Source organism: Takifugu flavidus, chromosome 9, assembly GCF_003711565.1.
Source record: "Takifugu flavidus isolate HTHZ2018 chromosome 9, ASM371156v2, whole genome shotgun sequence".
NCBI classification, from domain to species: Eukaryota; Metazoa; Chordata; class Actinopteri; order Tetraodontiformes; family Tetraodontidae; genus Takifugu; species Takifugu flavidus.
The window spans coordinates 12093495-12110954 of record NC_079528.1 but is presented as its reverse complement, the minus strand read 5'-3'; the positions used below and the strand labels follow the sequence as shown (position 1 = coordinate 12110954).

General features: G+C 49.3%; 2 protein-coding genes and 1 long non-coding RNA gene across 3 annotated transcripts in view; 1 reads left to right on the top strand and 2 right to left on the bottom strand.

The window, feature by feature from the left end:
- The window catches only part of mrpl11 (mitochondrial ribosomal protein L11), a 32631-nt gene extending 23636 nt beyond the window's left edge, over positions 1–8995 (top strand). The window contains exons 3-6 of the mRNA XM_057042315.1: positions 4959–5054; positions 6464–6557; positions 6814–6973; positions 8812–8995. Coding sequence (XP_056898295.1) covers positions 4959–5054; positions 6464–6557; positions 6814–6973; positions 8812–8923 — 462 coding nt within the window. The 3' untranslated portion in view covers positions 8924–8995. The remainder of the gene's footprint in view (positions 1–4958; positions 5055–6463; positions 6558–6813; positions 6974–8811) is intronic.
- On the bottom strand, positions 3928–6818 carry LOC130530824 (uncharacterized). Its single transcript, XR_008951929.1, has 2 exons — positions 6703–6818; positions 3928–5680 (listed from the first exon to the last, which is right to left on the bottom strand). It is a non-coding gene; the product is annotated as an uncharacterized LOC130530824 (long non-coding RNA).
- Positions 8996–11110: 2115 nt separating the features above from the next.
- npas4a (neuronal PAS domain protein 4a) lies at positions 11111–16930 on the bottom strand. The gene is made up of 8 exons (XM_057042306.1): positions 16396–16930; positions 15789–15952; positions 15597–15699; positions 15211–15511; positions 14978–15087; positions 14687–14822; positions 12810–14587; positions 11111–12720 (listed from the first exon to the last, which is right to left on the bottom strand). The coding sequence occupies exons 1-8, from the start codon at positions 16568–16570 to the stop codon at positions 12692–12694; spliced, it is 2796 nt and encodes a 931-aa protein (XP_056898286.1). The 5' UTR covers positions 16571–16930; the 3' UTR covers positions 11111–12691.
- Positions 16931–17460: the final 530 nt, after the last annotated feature.

The following is a 17460-nucleotide window of genomic DNA, read 5'->3' as shown; positions in this document are numbered from 1 at the left end:
AAGAAAAATCATTCCCTTCTTGTAGATTAGCTCATTACAGCTGAGTTACTGCAGACATAAACTGGAGATCTGGCAATTTCTCAGGCCAGATCTGGTCAAAAAGGGAGGCAGTTTAAAAGGAGGCCAGCTCAAGAATTTAATTTCTGCTATCCTGTCAAGCTTAAGTGCACTTTAAAATATTTCTACTTCCTCATGCAGGGCATGTCAACGTGTATCAAGCCTTGAGAACACATTTCCCTCAATTCTGTAGCTCTCAGTGTTAAATTCTGGAGTGAGAAGTTTCATCAGAATGGTGAGGAGGAGTACAGAGACTCATCTTTCTTGTCAGATTCGTGTCTATGCTCTGCCGGCAAGTTCCATTTTCTTCCCTTTTCCGTATAGATGTGTTTTAATTTTGGATCCATTTTTCTTCTGCCTCTTGTCTGTCCTGTTACTGTGCCCTGGCTTTTTTGTTGTCAGATCCCCGTGGGTGTGGTTGAAGGTCATTCTCCATGCTGGCTCACTTTCAGACCAGAGAGGGGGAATGAGGCAGGAAAAGGGCAAGGCAGAGCAGTGAGAATAGCAGAGGAGGCGATGGGGGCAGCCGGGCGGACAGGCTGTCCACGGTACAGCGCAGTCATCACTTTTCAGACATGATTGGGAAAGTTTGAACTAGGCTTGAGAATAAAACAAAGCAAGACGTCAGCCTGGCGTATAAAATTTATTTTTGCGTGAAAGGCCGCCATGCTAGCTGTCGATTCACCCTTAAAAAGCATAAAAAAATCCCCCGCATGGCTTTAAAATCCTTGGAGTTTACTGCATTGCTGTCATTATTTGCAGGTATGCAGTATTTTAGCCCCGCCCACTCTGCTCAACACTGTGCCCCTGAGCTGCAGCTGGAGCTTAACCTCTGTAGGCTCTGACCCCCCCCTAATGTGTTGTAAAACGGCAACATCAGGTTAATTCCACCCGACAAGTCTGAGCCAGATACAGATTTCCAAGAAGAGGAGGTAATTACACATGCAGTTTGATGCATCAAGGTGGTTCGCTTCACCTTTGATACCATCTTTGAGAACGTTGGTGCTCGTGCCCTGGAGTTGCAGGGAACGCTTCATTAGTTTTCTCTGTTGAGCTCCTGCGCTGCCTGCTGTATTTTTGTCAGCCCGTTATTGGTGGAGCAGAGAAACGAGACAGAAATCTCCGCCGTGATCGGTGTCCCAGCACATTAGAAGAAACGTGCGAGGATGTTAACCAGGCAAGAATCGGGATTCTCATCAGTGCAGCTTTGAAATCTTCCTCACCTTGTTAGCGTCGGACTGCTGTGTCTCCTCTGTGGCCAGAGAAGCTTGTGTTTGGCTCCAGCCTGCAGTTCATGCTTGTTTCCTGCTGCAGACGGCACACATGATTAATCATGTGAAGTGGCAAAAAGCACAAGACTGTCAGGACTGTGAGGGAGACCTAATGGAGTTGAAAATGGGATGTTTTGTCATGATGCAATACATTTTGTTCCACCTTGGCTCTGCTCTCTATTTTTGCTCCGAACAACAGATTCTTCTTATGTGCCAGCAACCAAAGTCAAGGCAGCAGGTTTTCCAGGTAAAAACCAGTCTGCAACAAAAACACTGAAGAGTTTTGTCGCTGTTATTGTGTTAAAGACGAGTCGCTCCGTCACTTCTCCACTCGTGTCCATCTGAGCAGCCCTCCCCCGACTCTTTAATATGGGGCTGGATGTCGGCTCCAGCACAGTTGACTAGAGACTGGGCCTGAAAACCGTTTTCATTTTCCACTTAAGACTAATCCACCCAATTCAGCGTGCAAGATCAAGTAAAATGAATGTCCAGCGTGAACTGGATTTATGGTTGTGCTGTGTGCTTCCTAATCTCAGCCGCTGCTCCGCCTCTTACCAGATTCTGCTTCTGCTGTTGAGGGCTTTACACGAAATCTAATCAGCTGTGCGAGGACTCAACAGGCGGCTGAATGTGATAAAGTGCCAACAGCAGAGCAGATTAAATGAAAACGATAATGAAGATAATGAATGAGGGTGTTTCACACCGAAGTGTTTAATTAACCTCGCCCTCCCGCAAGCCTCCGCTGTGACACCTTCCTCCACATCGCGGGCCTCGTCACCCACCTGCACTCATTTATCCAGTTGCGTCCTGTGCCAGGGGCAATTAGTCCAGCCTCCTGCCCCAAGGCTTAATCCTGCCTCCTCTGTCTGCTCTGCACTGCTCCTCTTGACCCGCTCTTTCTTCCTGCCTCCATCTCATCTCTTCTTTCCTCCACCTCCTTCTCCCTCCTTCCCACTTTCTCCCCAGAAACGCCTGCACGTACGGCGACTATTTCCCCACCGTCAGCACTCGATGGCATCTGATTATTCCCACATATCCACTACTGAACTGTCGGTCTTGTCAGATTGCAACAAGTTTTCATAAATAAACATACGCGCATTCACCCATATTCATGAGGACCTCCCGCGGCCTTCGCTTTTCTTCTTCGCTGGTGCTCTCTATGGTCAAATCTTCCCACCCCCATTGTTCAAATATCAACAGCTATTGCTGGAAATTCTAATACGGCTCAGCTGTCTCTCTCTCTCACACACACACACACACACACACACACACACACACACACACACACACATTCTGCTACAGTAGTGCTTCATCTTGTTAAAAAGAGTTGCTGAAGCTGAAAGGCCAATCACATTAACGCGGAAGAAGTGTCAAAACGGACCACAGAGACTGTGGTGGAAGGGGTCAGTTCAGACCGACACTTCCTGGATTTTAATTGCAAATGAGTAATTGCTCATATAATTAAGAGTAATAAGAATCTGCCGTTCTGAACTTTGAGGCATTATATAGCCATTACTCACCACCGCCGCTGCCCCGTCTGACAGCGCGATACGTCTCTGCGGACGATGTAATCCCGGTGTCCTCTCTGAAGACGCTCGGCCAAATGTCCTTATCCACAGCTGGCGTGGAAGGCCCCCGCCTCGGGTGATGGGTGATGGGCTGCAGCCATTTTATAGCGCAGAGCACCCGCCTGTAATCAGTCGTGGTGGAAGAGAGGATTTATCCGGCAGCCTCCAGGGTGATTAGATGTCCAGATGCGGGGAGCAGGGCTGGAGATTTGGCCACGTTAATGTTCCAGTTCTCCCCCTCTGATAAATGTCACGTAAAGGTGGAGAAGTGGATCCTCTCTGCACGGAGAGGCTGACTGAACATCATGTTTCATTAACGGCTGCAGTTACACTATTGAACAGCCCAAAGCCAAAATAAAGCTCGCTCAGACGCTCGGACTCTTCTGGATCAGCTTAATTAAAAATGACTTCCTGTCTCTGGTGCATATTTAACTGTGTAAGGAATATAACTGCCGTCTATCCCCAAGTGGGTCACGACTCTCGTCTTTCTTATTTGCTACTTCTCACCCTTTTCTGGTGTTTGTGCCAGCCTTTTCTTAGCACTGTCTGTCATAGATGGAGGCTGAATGAAGTGTTTTCCTCTGTCTGTCTGCAAGGACTCTCTCCTCCCTGCTAAGTGCCTCCCTGTCCGTGCTTAAGCATATTTTAGAAGCATCAGGGATGATCTCTGCCTGGTCAGGGAGCCCTTTCATGGCATTGTGTGCTATGAAAGAGCCATCTGCGTCAGTGGGAGAGATCATTATCTGACATGGGCTGAACAGAGGGAGACGGCAGGAGCTGGAGGCATGAGGCAGAACCTAACCAGAGGGTTTGTTTTGACTCATAGCCTTACATCACAACCTTTATGCTAATCCATATTTAATTAGACTTTCTTCTCCGCTCCCTCCCTGATTATTTACCTTTTCTATGCTTCTTAAAATGATGCAGAGGGAGGGAAGGGCATGAGTAAGAAGGTAGTGATGTTGACAAGGGATTACTATTAATAAGCACCGTAGCGGAGGGAAGGTAGAGCGAAGCCAGGGCTCCCGGGACACGGCTGCATTTCATTTTATTAATTGGATATTGCAATTCAAATACAATCCATCACCGGTGAAACAATAACCTGCCTTCACGTGTGCAGTGTGTTGACATTTAAGCCTGCGTGTTGTTTTTGTAGTGCCAAAGCGTAATGAGGAGCGTTTGGGACGGCGATGAAGTGCCAGCCTGGTGGGGATGGGACTGATCAGCATTCATCAAGTGCTTTTCAAGCCTTTAGTGGAAATGATGATCACGGAACTTTCCACTCCGTTAGCCTCAAATAAACACCGCCTGCCTCCTGTCTTTGGAAAGTGTCTTAGCATGACTGACTTTTCATCAGATTCTTTATTAGAACCCAAAAGCTGTTATGGAATGATGAAGGCTTGCCAGTGCATGGAAATGCCTCCATTTTTTTTGTCCTCCTCCTCTTCCTCCTCATTTGTGAAATGAACTTTTCAGTCAGCGTGTTGCTTTTGTGAAGGATGGGCCTTGAAGGTCGGTAGAAATTTGAGCTCTTATAATTACACATTTTCTATAGGGGTTTGCTGCTGAATCCAGCTCTGAAGGGGAGCGGCTCATATAAGCAGTTCATTCTGGTTTCGTTGACTCAATGTCAAACATCCATTTTGCTTCTGCTTTGGTCGGCCTTGCACAAGTATCATTCATCACTTGGTTTTTCTGGCTGTGTGCACCAACATGCATTCAATCTTAGCTCGAGTGACAGTCACGCCCCAAATGAGCTGTCTGGAACAACACTGCACACACACGCTCGTACCCATCTGAGTGTGTGTATAAGTACAAAGCCAGTCAGAATCTATTGCACATGAACACTCACATTCGTCATATATATTCAGTGACACTGTGAAAATATATTCCGTCCTTTCTGAAGGCCTGCGAGTGATTGAGTGACAGCCGCCGTGCAGGCATCTGCATTCTGGCGGCGCCGCGTGACACAGTGTGACATCTGAATGTTTTCCAGCTCAGACTTCTCATACATTTTAACAAGACCCCCCATCACTTTATTCCATGTTTATTTCCCATCCAGAGAGGAATCCCCATCGGGCAGTTCTGCAAGGACTTCAATGAGAAAACCAAGGAGCTGAAGGAGGGAATCCCTCTCCCAATTAAGATCCACGTAAAGGTGCGTCTCTAAAACTCGCTGTAACCCACCCCTGACCTTTTCACATTCGGTCCACCGCCTCCCAGACTGTGGTTAAACCCACTAGCTGCAGAACATCACCAGGCGCCTCCATTATTCATACTCTTCAACTGAAGTAAGCCTTTTCCATTTGCATTCATTAATGAAGCAATACCCAGAGGAACTGGGAGCCAGGAAGCACTTAGTGCATGTAGGAATTGGGAATGACACGGAACAGTGGCGTTTTGGGCTGGTGTGTTTGTGTGTATTCAGCTGTGGCCCCTTTGTTGAATACACATGTAAAGGGGGGGAATTTGTACAGGCTAATCCTTTAAAAGGTGTGAACTCCTCCGCCATCACGCCGGGGCTCCTGCTGCTGTCCGTCATTGCCATCTGTCGGCCGCGTTCGGTGCCAGGTTCCCTCTGCTCCGGGGGTGTGTGCACTCCCTGCTCAGGTTTCATGTGTTCATGGAGCGTGAGATTAGCGTTCCTCACTCTCACGTCAGCCGTGTCGGCGCTCATGTCGCCTTTCACGTTATTCCGGAGAAGCTCTTTGACAGTCATCTTCCGTAGGAGGATCAGATAAGCAGCGTGAGAGCTCTGGTCTCTGCTTGGGGCTCCACCAGTTCCTGTCCAAACAGAACAACAGCGCCACCAGCATTAATTAACCCCTATCTCATCGTTTATCTGTATTCAAACAGACAATAACAAGATTAGAATTCTGAGGGCACGCCTGAGGCGCTGTCAGGCATTACTTTTTATTCACAGCGATGCTTTCAGCTAAATGTTTTGAATTAGCATTAAAAATAACCCACAGCTGAGGACCAGAACCATTAATACTGCAGATGTTTCATTCTAAATATGAAAACTGTGGCTGCAGGATGTCACAGGAACACTGTACGCTGTGTCTGAACAGCAATATGTCCATCTAATATTGTTTTATTGTCCCCTTTAATATCCTTTTTCATCTACAACCGCATTGTACTCAGCATGTTTTCCATATGTGGAGGAAAGCTGGGAGGCCGTTGCTGCTCAGGCTAAACTTTATTGCCGTTTGCTGGGTTTAATTATATTTTCCCTCAGTGGCAGATAACAGTAAGCCCAAAATAAACTTTTCTCTGGTTCATATTTATCAGTATGGCTCTCTGAGCCAGATTTATTAAATAGGTCTTATGCCTGAGTGAATGACATCAGAATAAGCGCTGCTGCGGAGATTCTTTTAATTCTGATGCTGGAGGACGGATGTGCTGACCTTTGTCACTACAGTACCTGCGCAGCTTTTATGGGCACAACAATGTGTCTGGCTGCGATAAAGACAATCCACGACCACACGCCTGCAAAGGTTCAGCTAGAGTTTAGATTTAAGATGGTGCCGTCTGTAGGAGCACACGTTACTTCTTGTGTCTCCACAGCCCGACAGGACCTATGACCTGAAGATCGGCCAGCCCACGGTGTCGTACTTCCTCAAACAAGCTGCGGGCATCGCGAAAGGGGCCAGAAAAACAGGTGAGGAGGGCAGGTGGGGGCCCCCGCTCCACGCTTTACCCACCACACTGTCTCTGGAACGGACACACGTCTGCCCCTGGATCCATCGATTGATGTTATATTCATGTTGTCGAAGGACAGCAGAAAGAGAATTATGCATTTTTACCTGTGTGAAGAAACTTCCTGTCTCAGTGCACACTGCCTCTGGGTCATTGCCTTTTTATTGTCTTCTTGTGTTGTTTTTCACCTCTGTAATCCTAAATCCTTTGTTTCCAAGGCCACGAGACAGCGGGGATGGTGTCTGTGAGGGCTGTGTATGAGATCGCCCAGGTCAAATCCCAGGATGAGTGCTTCAAAATGAGGAATACTCCCTTGGAAACAGTCGTCAAAGGCATAATCGGCTCGGCTCGCTCGCTGGGCATCAAGATTGTCAATGAGTAAGTGTCCTTCAGAGTGCTGACACCTTGCTACTGTAATCTAGGAAAGCATACACACGTCCTTGCCGCTGAGGCTGATTCCTTAACTTCTGTGATTCTCAAAGCGTGCTTGAGCTTAATTCTGCAGCCAGTAACTGATGGAGGTGTCATGAGCAGATGCTGTCTGCCTCCTCTCAGAGGACAGATAAGAGCAGCAACCCTGTTTCATTCATCTTTACCAAAACCAGGGTGAAGCCACAAGAAGCCTCGCGTACTTTAATACTGATTATCTATTCATGCAGTCTGGTTAATGCTTGTCTTTCTGATCTTTACACATACTTTGTTATTATCAGTGATAATGGAAGAGTTGGTGTCGCTGCAGCTGTTGCAACATTATCACATCCTGATATTGCCTTTGAAATTCACGCATGAGCACGCATTAAGAACCCTTCATATCAAGACATCCAAAAAAACATCCAATCTTATTTTCCAGAAAATGAAAGAAATCAGATATTTGGTTGTTTAAAGTAACAGCGGTGAGGGTTTCAGTGAGCGAGGCCGTTGATTGGAGAGAGGAAAACAAATAAAAGTGCAGAAAATGACAGGCTGCTCAGTTCAAAAGAGCTGAACGGCTTCAAAATGGCCTCCAGAACGATGTGGAAGAAAATGGAAAACTCCCTTTTTAAACGGATGGAATAAAAGCTCAACCATCAAAGACAGAGCTAATGAGGAATCACAGAAGGTTAACGTGTCCTCTGAGGACTGTAACAACCAGAAGACCCCTGTGAAGATGAGCCATCAGTGAGAAGCTCCTGCAAAACACACGTTTGCTGCACACGTTACTGTTTACCTACACACACACCCAGAGGCCTGAAGAGAAGTGGCCCAACATGTTGTGGACTGATGAGACAAAATTGTTCTTTTGGGTTCTGGGGGCCTCAGACAGTTTGTCAGCTGATCCTCAAACCCCCGTTGTCACGGCTGTCTCACCAAGACAATGTTAATAATAGTTATGGAGGAGCCAGTCCAGCCCCCAGCCCCCAAACCAGTGGGAAACACTGGGGTGACATCAAAATTCTGTTTCTGAGACAAATCCTGATGAATTGTGGAAGATGGTTAAAGTGTCAGGCTGGAATCCCCCAAATCCCACCAGAGAATAGGTCAGCCGTTCATAGAAAAGCTAAATCTTCCAGCAGTTTTCAGCTCACGCAGTAATCATGAGTTTGTAATGAAAGATAGACACACTGCTTTTATTTTGAAATGCCAAATATGCTTCATATGCTTTATTCTCTTGTGTAAAGTCATACATTTCATGACTTTTCTTTATTTGGAAAAGAATATGCAGCATTTCAATTATGAATTTAAAAGTTTTTATAAACAGTTTAAGTTTTATCTGCTTCCTTTAACACATTGCTCTTATTTATGTTGTTATAGCAGAAAATGGCTACAACAAAATGAACATGAATGAAACTCAAAAACGACTTTATGTTGTTGAGCTCTCAAATCTACCATCAGCTAGAAGATAAATGACAATTTAAAGCTGCAGGTGTTTAAATTCGTTTACTTTCCTGGAAGTTTTGCTTGTGTTGGCAGAAGCGACACCATCACAAGGAGATTAGACATCGCTACACGTGCACGCGTCCACACACCAGCGAGTGACTTTGATTTTGAACCTTTTCATCATTAAAGATGGCGTTCTCCTCCCCCTTTCATGTCAGCACCTCCTGTGTGTGCTGCAGTCACATTCTTTGGGTCTTTGGTCGACTCTCTGCCCTGAGTCGCCAACTTTTAATCCGAAATAATGCAGGAACTGGACAGCAACATCACGACTGAGCCCGTTTTCTTTCCTTCGTCCTCAGTCTGTCCGCTGAAGAGTACAGAGTCTTCCTGGAGCAGCGGGAGGAGCAGCTGAGGGCTGACGCGGCCGAGGCCGCCGCCGCCGCCGAGGCCTCGACGGGCAAGAAGAAATGAAGCCCTGCACCTTCCTCCACCTGCAGCTCCTCCTGTGTTTCAGTCTGAGATGAATAAACTGTTGCTTTGTGATGTGTTTGCTGTCCTTGTTTCTATTTAAGTCCTTCCATCCATAACAAGCACCTGATCTCCCGGCTTAACTCGCGTCCACGATCAAGCTTGAAATAATAACTTATTAATGATTTACAACCACTTATTTTTAGCAAGCATTCACTTGTTATAAACTCAGCACATTAGGCGCTATTTGAGATTTTTAACTCAATGATTTATGCGCAAAAATCCGCGATGAGTCAAGAATGATGTTAATTTTATGAGAAAATCCTCAATAAATGATGGTCTGCACACCTCAGGATACAAATCATTTAACAGGGGAATTAAATAAAGTGCTGCTGGAATGTTAAAGCTGTCTGATCTTCCCGCCGGGGCTTTTTCATCGCGCAACACATCACGCAGGTGTGTGAGGACTGTTGAGAGTTCTGATGGGAAACTTCCAGCCTCTTTTAAAATAGATGAGAAGAAGGATCTTTCTTTTTCAGCAGCGAAATTAAAAACGTTTCCAGGTCGGACTGAAGGACTTTGATTAAACTGTTGGAATGAAACCTCCTGAAGCCTCCTGGAGGGGCTCCTCCGGGGGGATTTTATTTCAGCGTACCCTGGCAACAAACCCTCTGTCTCAGGGAGGCAGAGAATATTTATGACCCTCTGTGTTTCATTTCATCTGAGCCGGGCTAATGAAACTGCAATTGCGTGTCTTGGAAGGAATCGTACACGCAGCCTTTTGATGTTATTATCTATTATTAAAACTTCTGGAAGCTGTTTGGCTTCCGTTCAGGTTGCACAGATGGTTATTTATGCACATGACACAGTTTTCACCAACCTGTGGTGAGCTGCAGTCATTGATTATTGAACGCATCACAGGGGAGCTCAATAACACAAAATTACTGAAAATGGATTCACGCCTATCGAAACACAGCTCTGTCTTTCTTTTATCTTGAAGTTTACGTAAGAATAGTATTGTGAGCTATTGGTATGGTGAATTGAGATATTTAATAGGCAAACAAAAGTAAAAAATAGTCGATATTGTAGGTCATTAGTCCATAACTTTAATGTGAATTCCTCATTATGTTCCTTAAAAATTGAGATTTGATTAATTGAGCAATGCTTGAGTGAGACTTTTAAAATCTGAGCTTCATCATTATCTTGCGTGAAAATGAGTTTTAAAGTGCCCCTTGTTTTCAGACGTGCAGTACACGTGTCCACCACATGATGGCAGCAATTATCTGTTCAGCGCCTCTTCCTCCTCCTCCTCTTCCTCCTCCTCCTCCTCCTCCTCCTCTTCTTTGCCGCTGCAGCGGCGATGCAACAAAGGTTTTTCCACCCAGAAAATCTTCACAATTCTGCCACATTTACATCTGAACATACGTTTAATGTTTACAGACTAGGTGAAGCGCAGAGGAGAACAGGCCTGAAGGTGGATGACATTTAAAAACATATAGAGAGAAATCTTTCCTTGATATCTAACATTTCTGTTTATTTGTGCCATTTTCTGTGGTTTCTCATGTGACTTTGGTTTACCCCAATTTGCCTCACATCCGTCTTTACTGTACCTCTAATTTTAGCATCCCCTCACCCTCCCTTTGCCTCCTCCCCCTCCCTCTCCATCCCTCCCCTCTCTGATCTTTCTGAATGGAGGCTGTGAATAAACGGGGGGCTGTTTCACTCGGAGCGCTCAAACAGGAATGCCTATATATGGAGTCTTACACCACACGGAGCTGTGACAGCGTCGCAGGTACACAAGTGGGCAACTGTGATTTGTAAAGAGCGGTGGTGGTGGTGGTGGGGGCATATGCCTACTATTATGCGTGTACGTGCATCATCCAAAGTGGGAGGCCAATTCTGTGCACATGCGCACGCAAGGAGAGGAAAAAAAATCCCTCAATGCCAAGCGTGTGCGTCAGTCTGAGTCAGATAGTGTCTCATTCTGTCTCGTCATGTGTGTGCGTCAGTACTGTTGCTGAGCGAAAGTAGCTCCAGGGGAAGAAATGGAGGAGAGCACGCGGGGAGGGAGCGAGCGAGGAGGCAGGGACGGCCGTGAGGATGCGGATGATGATGCTGATGCTGATGATGATGATGATGATGACGAGGGAGGAACGAGGGGCTCGAACGTGACGACACAGTTCCATCAGCCGCATTAAGTGCACTTTAATATAAATGCATTTGTAAGACAACCAAATACACTTATAAGCAACACAATAGAACACTGGTCCACAATGTCCATTCTGCAGGAAAATATCGAGAATATGGTCCATCTTGTGCAATAAAAATCTCTTTTTTTTTTTTTTAAACAGACCAAAAACAGTAACATACAAATGTACAAATGTGTACAATCTTTCTGAAAAGAACATATGCCTATATCCACAGACATAATGCATATGCATTAACATCTTTTTCAAATATCACACGTACGGTATAATAAATGTACACATGTATAATAACTTAGCCTTTAATAGCTAGAACGTAGGAATCAATCCTTTACTTGACCGTAGACAACTCTACGTGAGCATGTCGACACCATGGGAATAGTACCATTCTCAACCCGTGTCGCTTGGTAACTGAATGGAAATAACACCAATCCCTATTTTCATTTTTTAAAACAAAACCTTTGTATTCTAGCCCCTCTCAAAAAAGAAGAATTGCTCATTCACATAGTCAATTGTGCCACACTACACCGCACTCCAGTGGAGCTTCAATGTAAACGTCCATGTTGAAAATGGACTTGATAAAGAGTTCAGAGTTCAGCGGGTCAGGGTGCTTTCAGGCATGCAGGAGCTGCTGTTAGCTGCTAGCATTGCAAATATTGATGCCGCAACAATACTCAGCCGACTGCAGTCAGGCCGAGAGGGGCCCGGAGGGCCCACATTCAGAGTTTAATGTACAGTACAACGAAGCCGCAGGTTCGGTGGCGCGATCGGAGCTCCGGCAAACGTCCAGACAATTTCTTGTTTGGTGTTTGTTCTGGCGAAAGCAACGGAAACCTTTGACGTTCTGGAGATCGTTTGCATGCCAGGATCTCTACGCAGGTTCTATTGGTCAGCACATCACACTGGTACACGTATGAAATGTTAAAGGTTCGAAGCAGCAAACTCAAAACTCAAATGACCTTCTCATCGTTTCGCGGTTCCGATGTCGAAATGTTGAACAGAAGACATCTGAAATCGGACTGATCTGGCCGTGCGGTTGGTCCTTGTTCCACTAATGTGCAGATAAAATTGTAAACATCTGACTCCGAATGCATTTGAGGTTTGGGTTTGCGTGGCTGCATGTCAGGCAAAAGTGCTATAATAATACGTCTCCCTTTGAAGCAGCAAGAAAAGACCGTTTTTCTTGTTGTGCAACACAGATTTTTCACTACGAGTGAATACAAATGCGCGTCTGGAAGTTAAATAGCGCTTACAAGTTCAGAGAGGTTTCTCTGTCTGATCGTATCTGAAGCTCGGGGTCACAGAGAAGCTGAGAGGAACCACATGGACTCAGAACCGGCTCAGTTGTGGGTCCATTTGGTCGCACCTTCCTGGAAATGTTGCACCACTTCTTAACAAAAATATGAAGCCAATCTTTGTTCTTCGGAGACACGTAGGAGTTAAAGTCCTCACGTTGTATATACATCATGTATATTTATACATTTAATTATTTTTCACTTTTCAGTAAAAGGGGCTCCACAAAATATGACAATATGCCATACTTAATGAAGTAAGTCACAGACTTATTTTAGAACGGAGGAACACTTCCACTCCCATCTGAAAGACAAAAGAAAGGAGGATTTTAGTGATGGTGTTTAAATCCTGTTTAACAGGAACCAAGTGGGGGGGAAGAGGCAGATCCTCACCTTTGTGGAAGCACTGTGGCGATGGGTGACATTGGAGTTGATACAACTCAGGTTGTTGCCCTAAGCCAGGGGCGATAGAGGCACCTGCCCCAAACATGGGTTCCAGGACGGCCAGTTCCTCCAGGAGGGACTGAGTGCAAGACACAGCAGGCATGGGCGACCGAATGGGCGTGGAAGTAGCAGAGCTGGGGGAGGCAGTGAGGATGAGGGGAGGGGAACCTGGGATGGAGGAGCAGCAGGACACTGGAGATGGTGGCACCTCGATCTCCATCGCTTCCTCCCCTAGCCCCTCCCCTTCCACCTTTGCCCCAGCCTCAGCAGCCACGGTTGCCCCGCACCCAGCCGTGGGGTTACATTGCGCCGATTGGACGCTACAGAAGTGGGCCCCTCCCTCAAACGGGGAGGATTGGCGCCAGCGAACTGAGGTTTGAGGAGAGATGGGGCTGGAGGGGTTGGAGGGAGTGGAGGTGGTCGAAGGAGACGGCGAGGAGAGGCAGGTGGTCTGAGCTGTGATGATGTTGTCCAGGAAGAGGGGGTCTATGATGCTCTCTTCAAACAGAGAGTCGTCATCGTTGAGGAAGATGGGAGCGTCCAGACCTCTCCAGGCTTTGATGGGATACATCTCCGAGTGCAAGTCGAGGGAATCGTCGTCAGCGGTCTCCATGGCGGGAGACATGAAGGGGGAGGGCGGGGAGGACGCGGGTGACATGGAGAAGGGGGAGAGTTTGGACAGGAGCGGATCCAGGTAGAATCCCTCTGCCAAGGAGCTGATGTGCTGGGCGATCAGGGAGATCTCTGCCCTCTCCTTCTCCCTCTCTCTCTCCAGGGAGAAGAAGGAGAGGCAGGGCTGTTTGCCGGGGGACGCCTCAGGGGTGAGGAGGCCCTCGGGGGGACACTGCAGGGGCCCCAGTGGAACGTCTACGTACAGCGGACCCCGGACCTCGGGCAGGGTCATCACCGTGCAGTCGCCATCTCCGGGGCTGTCGGGCGTCGGGGGCAGTTTCTCGTACAAGGTGCTGCTGCAAGCGTCGATGGAGAAGAGGAAGTCTGTGGACAGAGAGGGAAGCGAGAGCGGGGGCTTGGTGGACAGCGTTGTCGGGGGGGCGGGGCTGGAGGTGGTAGTCGGCGGGGCGGAGGAGGACGCGGCGGGAGCCAGCGAGGTGGAGGCCGTGGTCGTGGTGGCAGAGGGGGGAGGGGTGGTGGTGCCCGTTGGGTCGAAGCTGAAGAGGGGCTCCCCGAAGGGGAAGCTAGCCCCGCCGATCTGGGGAGTGTAGGGCGGCGTGCACACAAACTCTTTGGTCTGCTGCGCCTGTGAGGCGGGAACAGGGGGCAGAGGCAGGGGGAGCGCCGGCAGCGGCGGGTCCAGCTGGAAGGACGGCGGCAGGAGGATGTTCTGCGTTAAAAAGTCTAAGTCTGTCACTGTTTCTACGGTGACCGGAGTAGGAGAGGAGGGGCTCTCTGTGGGGTGCTGCTGAAAGAAGGTCTCCTCCTCCAGGGAGGAGATGCTGGAGCGAGGATCGCCCTCCAGCTGCACGGCCTCGGCGGCGGAGCTCCCCGGTTCGTCGGAGGAGCCCACGCTGCAGCCGGCCGTACTGAAGTCGAAGGACTGGCCAGACAGGCCGCTGCTGCCCGGGGTGAACACCTGGTCTGGGCTGGACAGAGTCTCCGGAGACTGGAGGCTCAGGCTCTCCTGCTGAGAAGCACCAGCACCCAGAACCAGCGTGAGCTGGTTCTGCTCCGCGGTCAACTGCTGACGCACCGCCCAGGCCTCCGATTCACTGCGGGGGAGGAGGAAAAACAAAAGGGAAAGGCAACAGTTATCGTGGCTTTTCTCCTGACAAATGAAGACTTTGTCTCCCTCAAAGCCGAGAAATTACCTGATGATGTAGTTGTTGCTGCTGATGGGGATCTCTCCTGGCTGCAGCTGCAGGACCATGTAAAGCCAGACCCAGGACTGGTCCTGCGCTTGCACGCGCACCACCATCTCAGCTCGGCCCTCTCCTCCTTCCCTCACTGTTGACCAAAGAGTCACAGAGTTGGCACCAGCCTGGAATCCTATTAATCATCCTGGTGCGTTTGGCTGCGTGGACGTGCCAGTGGGAACAATGCGCGTGTGGGCCCTGGACGGTTGTAACCGCTCGTTATGTATGTGTGAAAAGTATACTTACATAGGCTGCGGTGCTGAGAGGAGGCATGTGACAGATCCTGTGGGTGGAGGAGGCCGTACCAGGAGCGGGAGCTTAAAGCTGTCACATCAAAGCCAAGATAGGCGCTCACGCTGCAGGGGAGAGTGGGCGGCGGCGCGTTAGTACGGCAACGTTTCCCCCCCCCCTCCGTTAAATCATCTGGTAAACAGTTAGGATCGAGTGGAAGCGACAGACGGAGCTGAACGTGGGCTCACCTGTCCTGGGCGCTCTGCAGCCTCAGGTCCCGAGCGTGCTGCGAGTGGAAGCAGGCCAGGAACAGGTCAGCGTCGGCCCGGGGAGGGGCGGAGGTGGATTCCTTATCTGACCCGGGGCCAGAGCGGGTGGGGTGGGGGTCGAGAGGACAGCAGAAACACACCCAGATGGGGTTGGAGGTCCAGTAGGAGCTGGCGGCCGATTGGGGGGGGAGACACCGGGCTCGGATCAGAACCAGCTTGTTGCCCGTGCTCTGCCTCCTCACTGACTTGGACATGTTGAAACGGCAGCGGAACAAGCGATCTGCAGAGTCCAGGTTTAGAACGCTGATCAGTCACGGTCGGTGAGGAAATGTCAGTCTGTTTCTGAGGTCTGCGTTCTGTCTTACCTGTCTCCAGAGACGTGGACGTGGACAGGTTGGTCCTTGTGATCAAGTGATCGGAGGCGTCGATGATGTCGTACACGCTGTCCCCCTGTGCCACCAGATCCACCTGGAAAAGTGAATCAAAAATACGTGTTTCCCAGAGCCTATGGAAGCTTCCTGTAACCGCAAAGAGATTTGGACCCCATTTGGACTCACCATGGAGTGTCCAAGGTGCTCCGAGACACTGTCTGACAGGTAGAGCAGCTTCCCTTCTCCCGTCACGAGCATCAGAAATCCGGGCAGCGCCTGCATCAGCTCGGACAGCTCGTGGAGGTCCAGGAACGCGGCCCTCTCCTCCACACCGGCAGCGGGCTCGGTTCCTAGAAACAAGAGTCAGGTTCGTCAATTAACCTGAACCGAGCCAGAAACACTGTGTTAGATCTCTGCAACAGCAGCAGCAGCAGAAGAAGAAGGAGAAGAAGAAGAAGGAGCGTCCGCAGTGGGTTTCAGCACCGCGGACAGCGACGATGGCGCCTTCAGCACCAGGGACAGCGACACGTGTTCCGACACCGTTTATCGGCTTAAACGTTCATTCACTCATCAATTATCCCCCCCCCCCAGCCCCACTGAGCGGGGTTTCTGTATGGACAGCAGCCTGCGGTGCCACCAAAGCACTTGTTGATTTCACTATTGCGTCTCTGCGGCGCTGTTACATCAACAGGTCATTTTTAATCGCTTTATTTTTATTAAAAGAAATAAATAAATCTGGGAATAACGTCGATGTTATCGTGATGGAATCTGGGTGGGATCGAATCCTTCTTACCTTGAGTGAAGAAGACGGATTTTCTGGTGTACATGCAGGCGAGGGACATGATGTGCAGGTATGAGAGCCGCGCTTTATCTGCGTCGGTTATCGGCAACAAGTCCTTCAGGTTCCGGATCTCGGCGTTGATCTGGTCCCGCCGAGCCTTGGACGCGCCTTTGGTCGAGCGGTACATGGTGGTCGGTTCGTCGGCGGTGAACTGTCGGAGTTCAGAGTTGGAGAGTTGTGAGCGGCGTGCGGCTGAAGGCTTCGGCTGCGGTCTCTGCCTCTCGGATGTGTTCGGAGACAGGTTAGAGGAGAAGCTCTGCGGTCCCGTTATTGGACATCGGTCATATCAGCTCTCGCGTTCTGTCCAGAGTGGTTTCAAAAGCGTCCCCTGTCTGGTGTAGCTCCGCCACAGCGTCCAGCTCTGATGGCTGCTCGCCTGCTGGATCTCTGTCCACCTCAGGAGCGCAGGTGATTCGGCGGCTGAAGTCGCCGTCTCTCGCACTGAAGTCCGGAACCCGTAAATCTGGTTGAGGGACTCTGCTCGCAGGTGACTTATATAGCCTGGGACTCCGGCAGAGCAGGGGGGCCCCCGGCGCACCAACTCCGACGTAAAACGGAGGGAGGGGGGTTGGAAGAAAGCAGGAGGGGTGAGGAGGACGGAGCAGCCTCGTATCGGCGTGAGCAGCGCCGAGGCTCCCCCTCCCTCCCCCGTGCCCCCTCCTTTCGGTGACTCTCGCTCGACGTCAGCGCTTCCCTCTACTCGCTGATGACGTCGGCCTGGAATCGGGAGCTCCGGCGACGCAAAAAGCCCGATTTGGACAAAACCGAGTAAGGGGCGGGGCCTGCGTAAAACGTAAACGGAGTCACCGGACTCCGGTGTATTTGATGATGAGGGGGATGAGAGGGAGGAGGGGGGGGGGGGGGGGGGGTAGGGGTGCGGGGCTGCATACTAAGGAGGTCTCTGTGTTTATGTGTCTGACACCTGAGCTCGGTTTTGCTGCCTCTTTGCCGCGGAGCTGTCAGAGATCATGTCACGTGTCCCTTAGCTTCATTTTTAACCACATTTTCCCCACATTC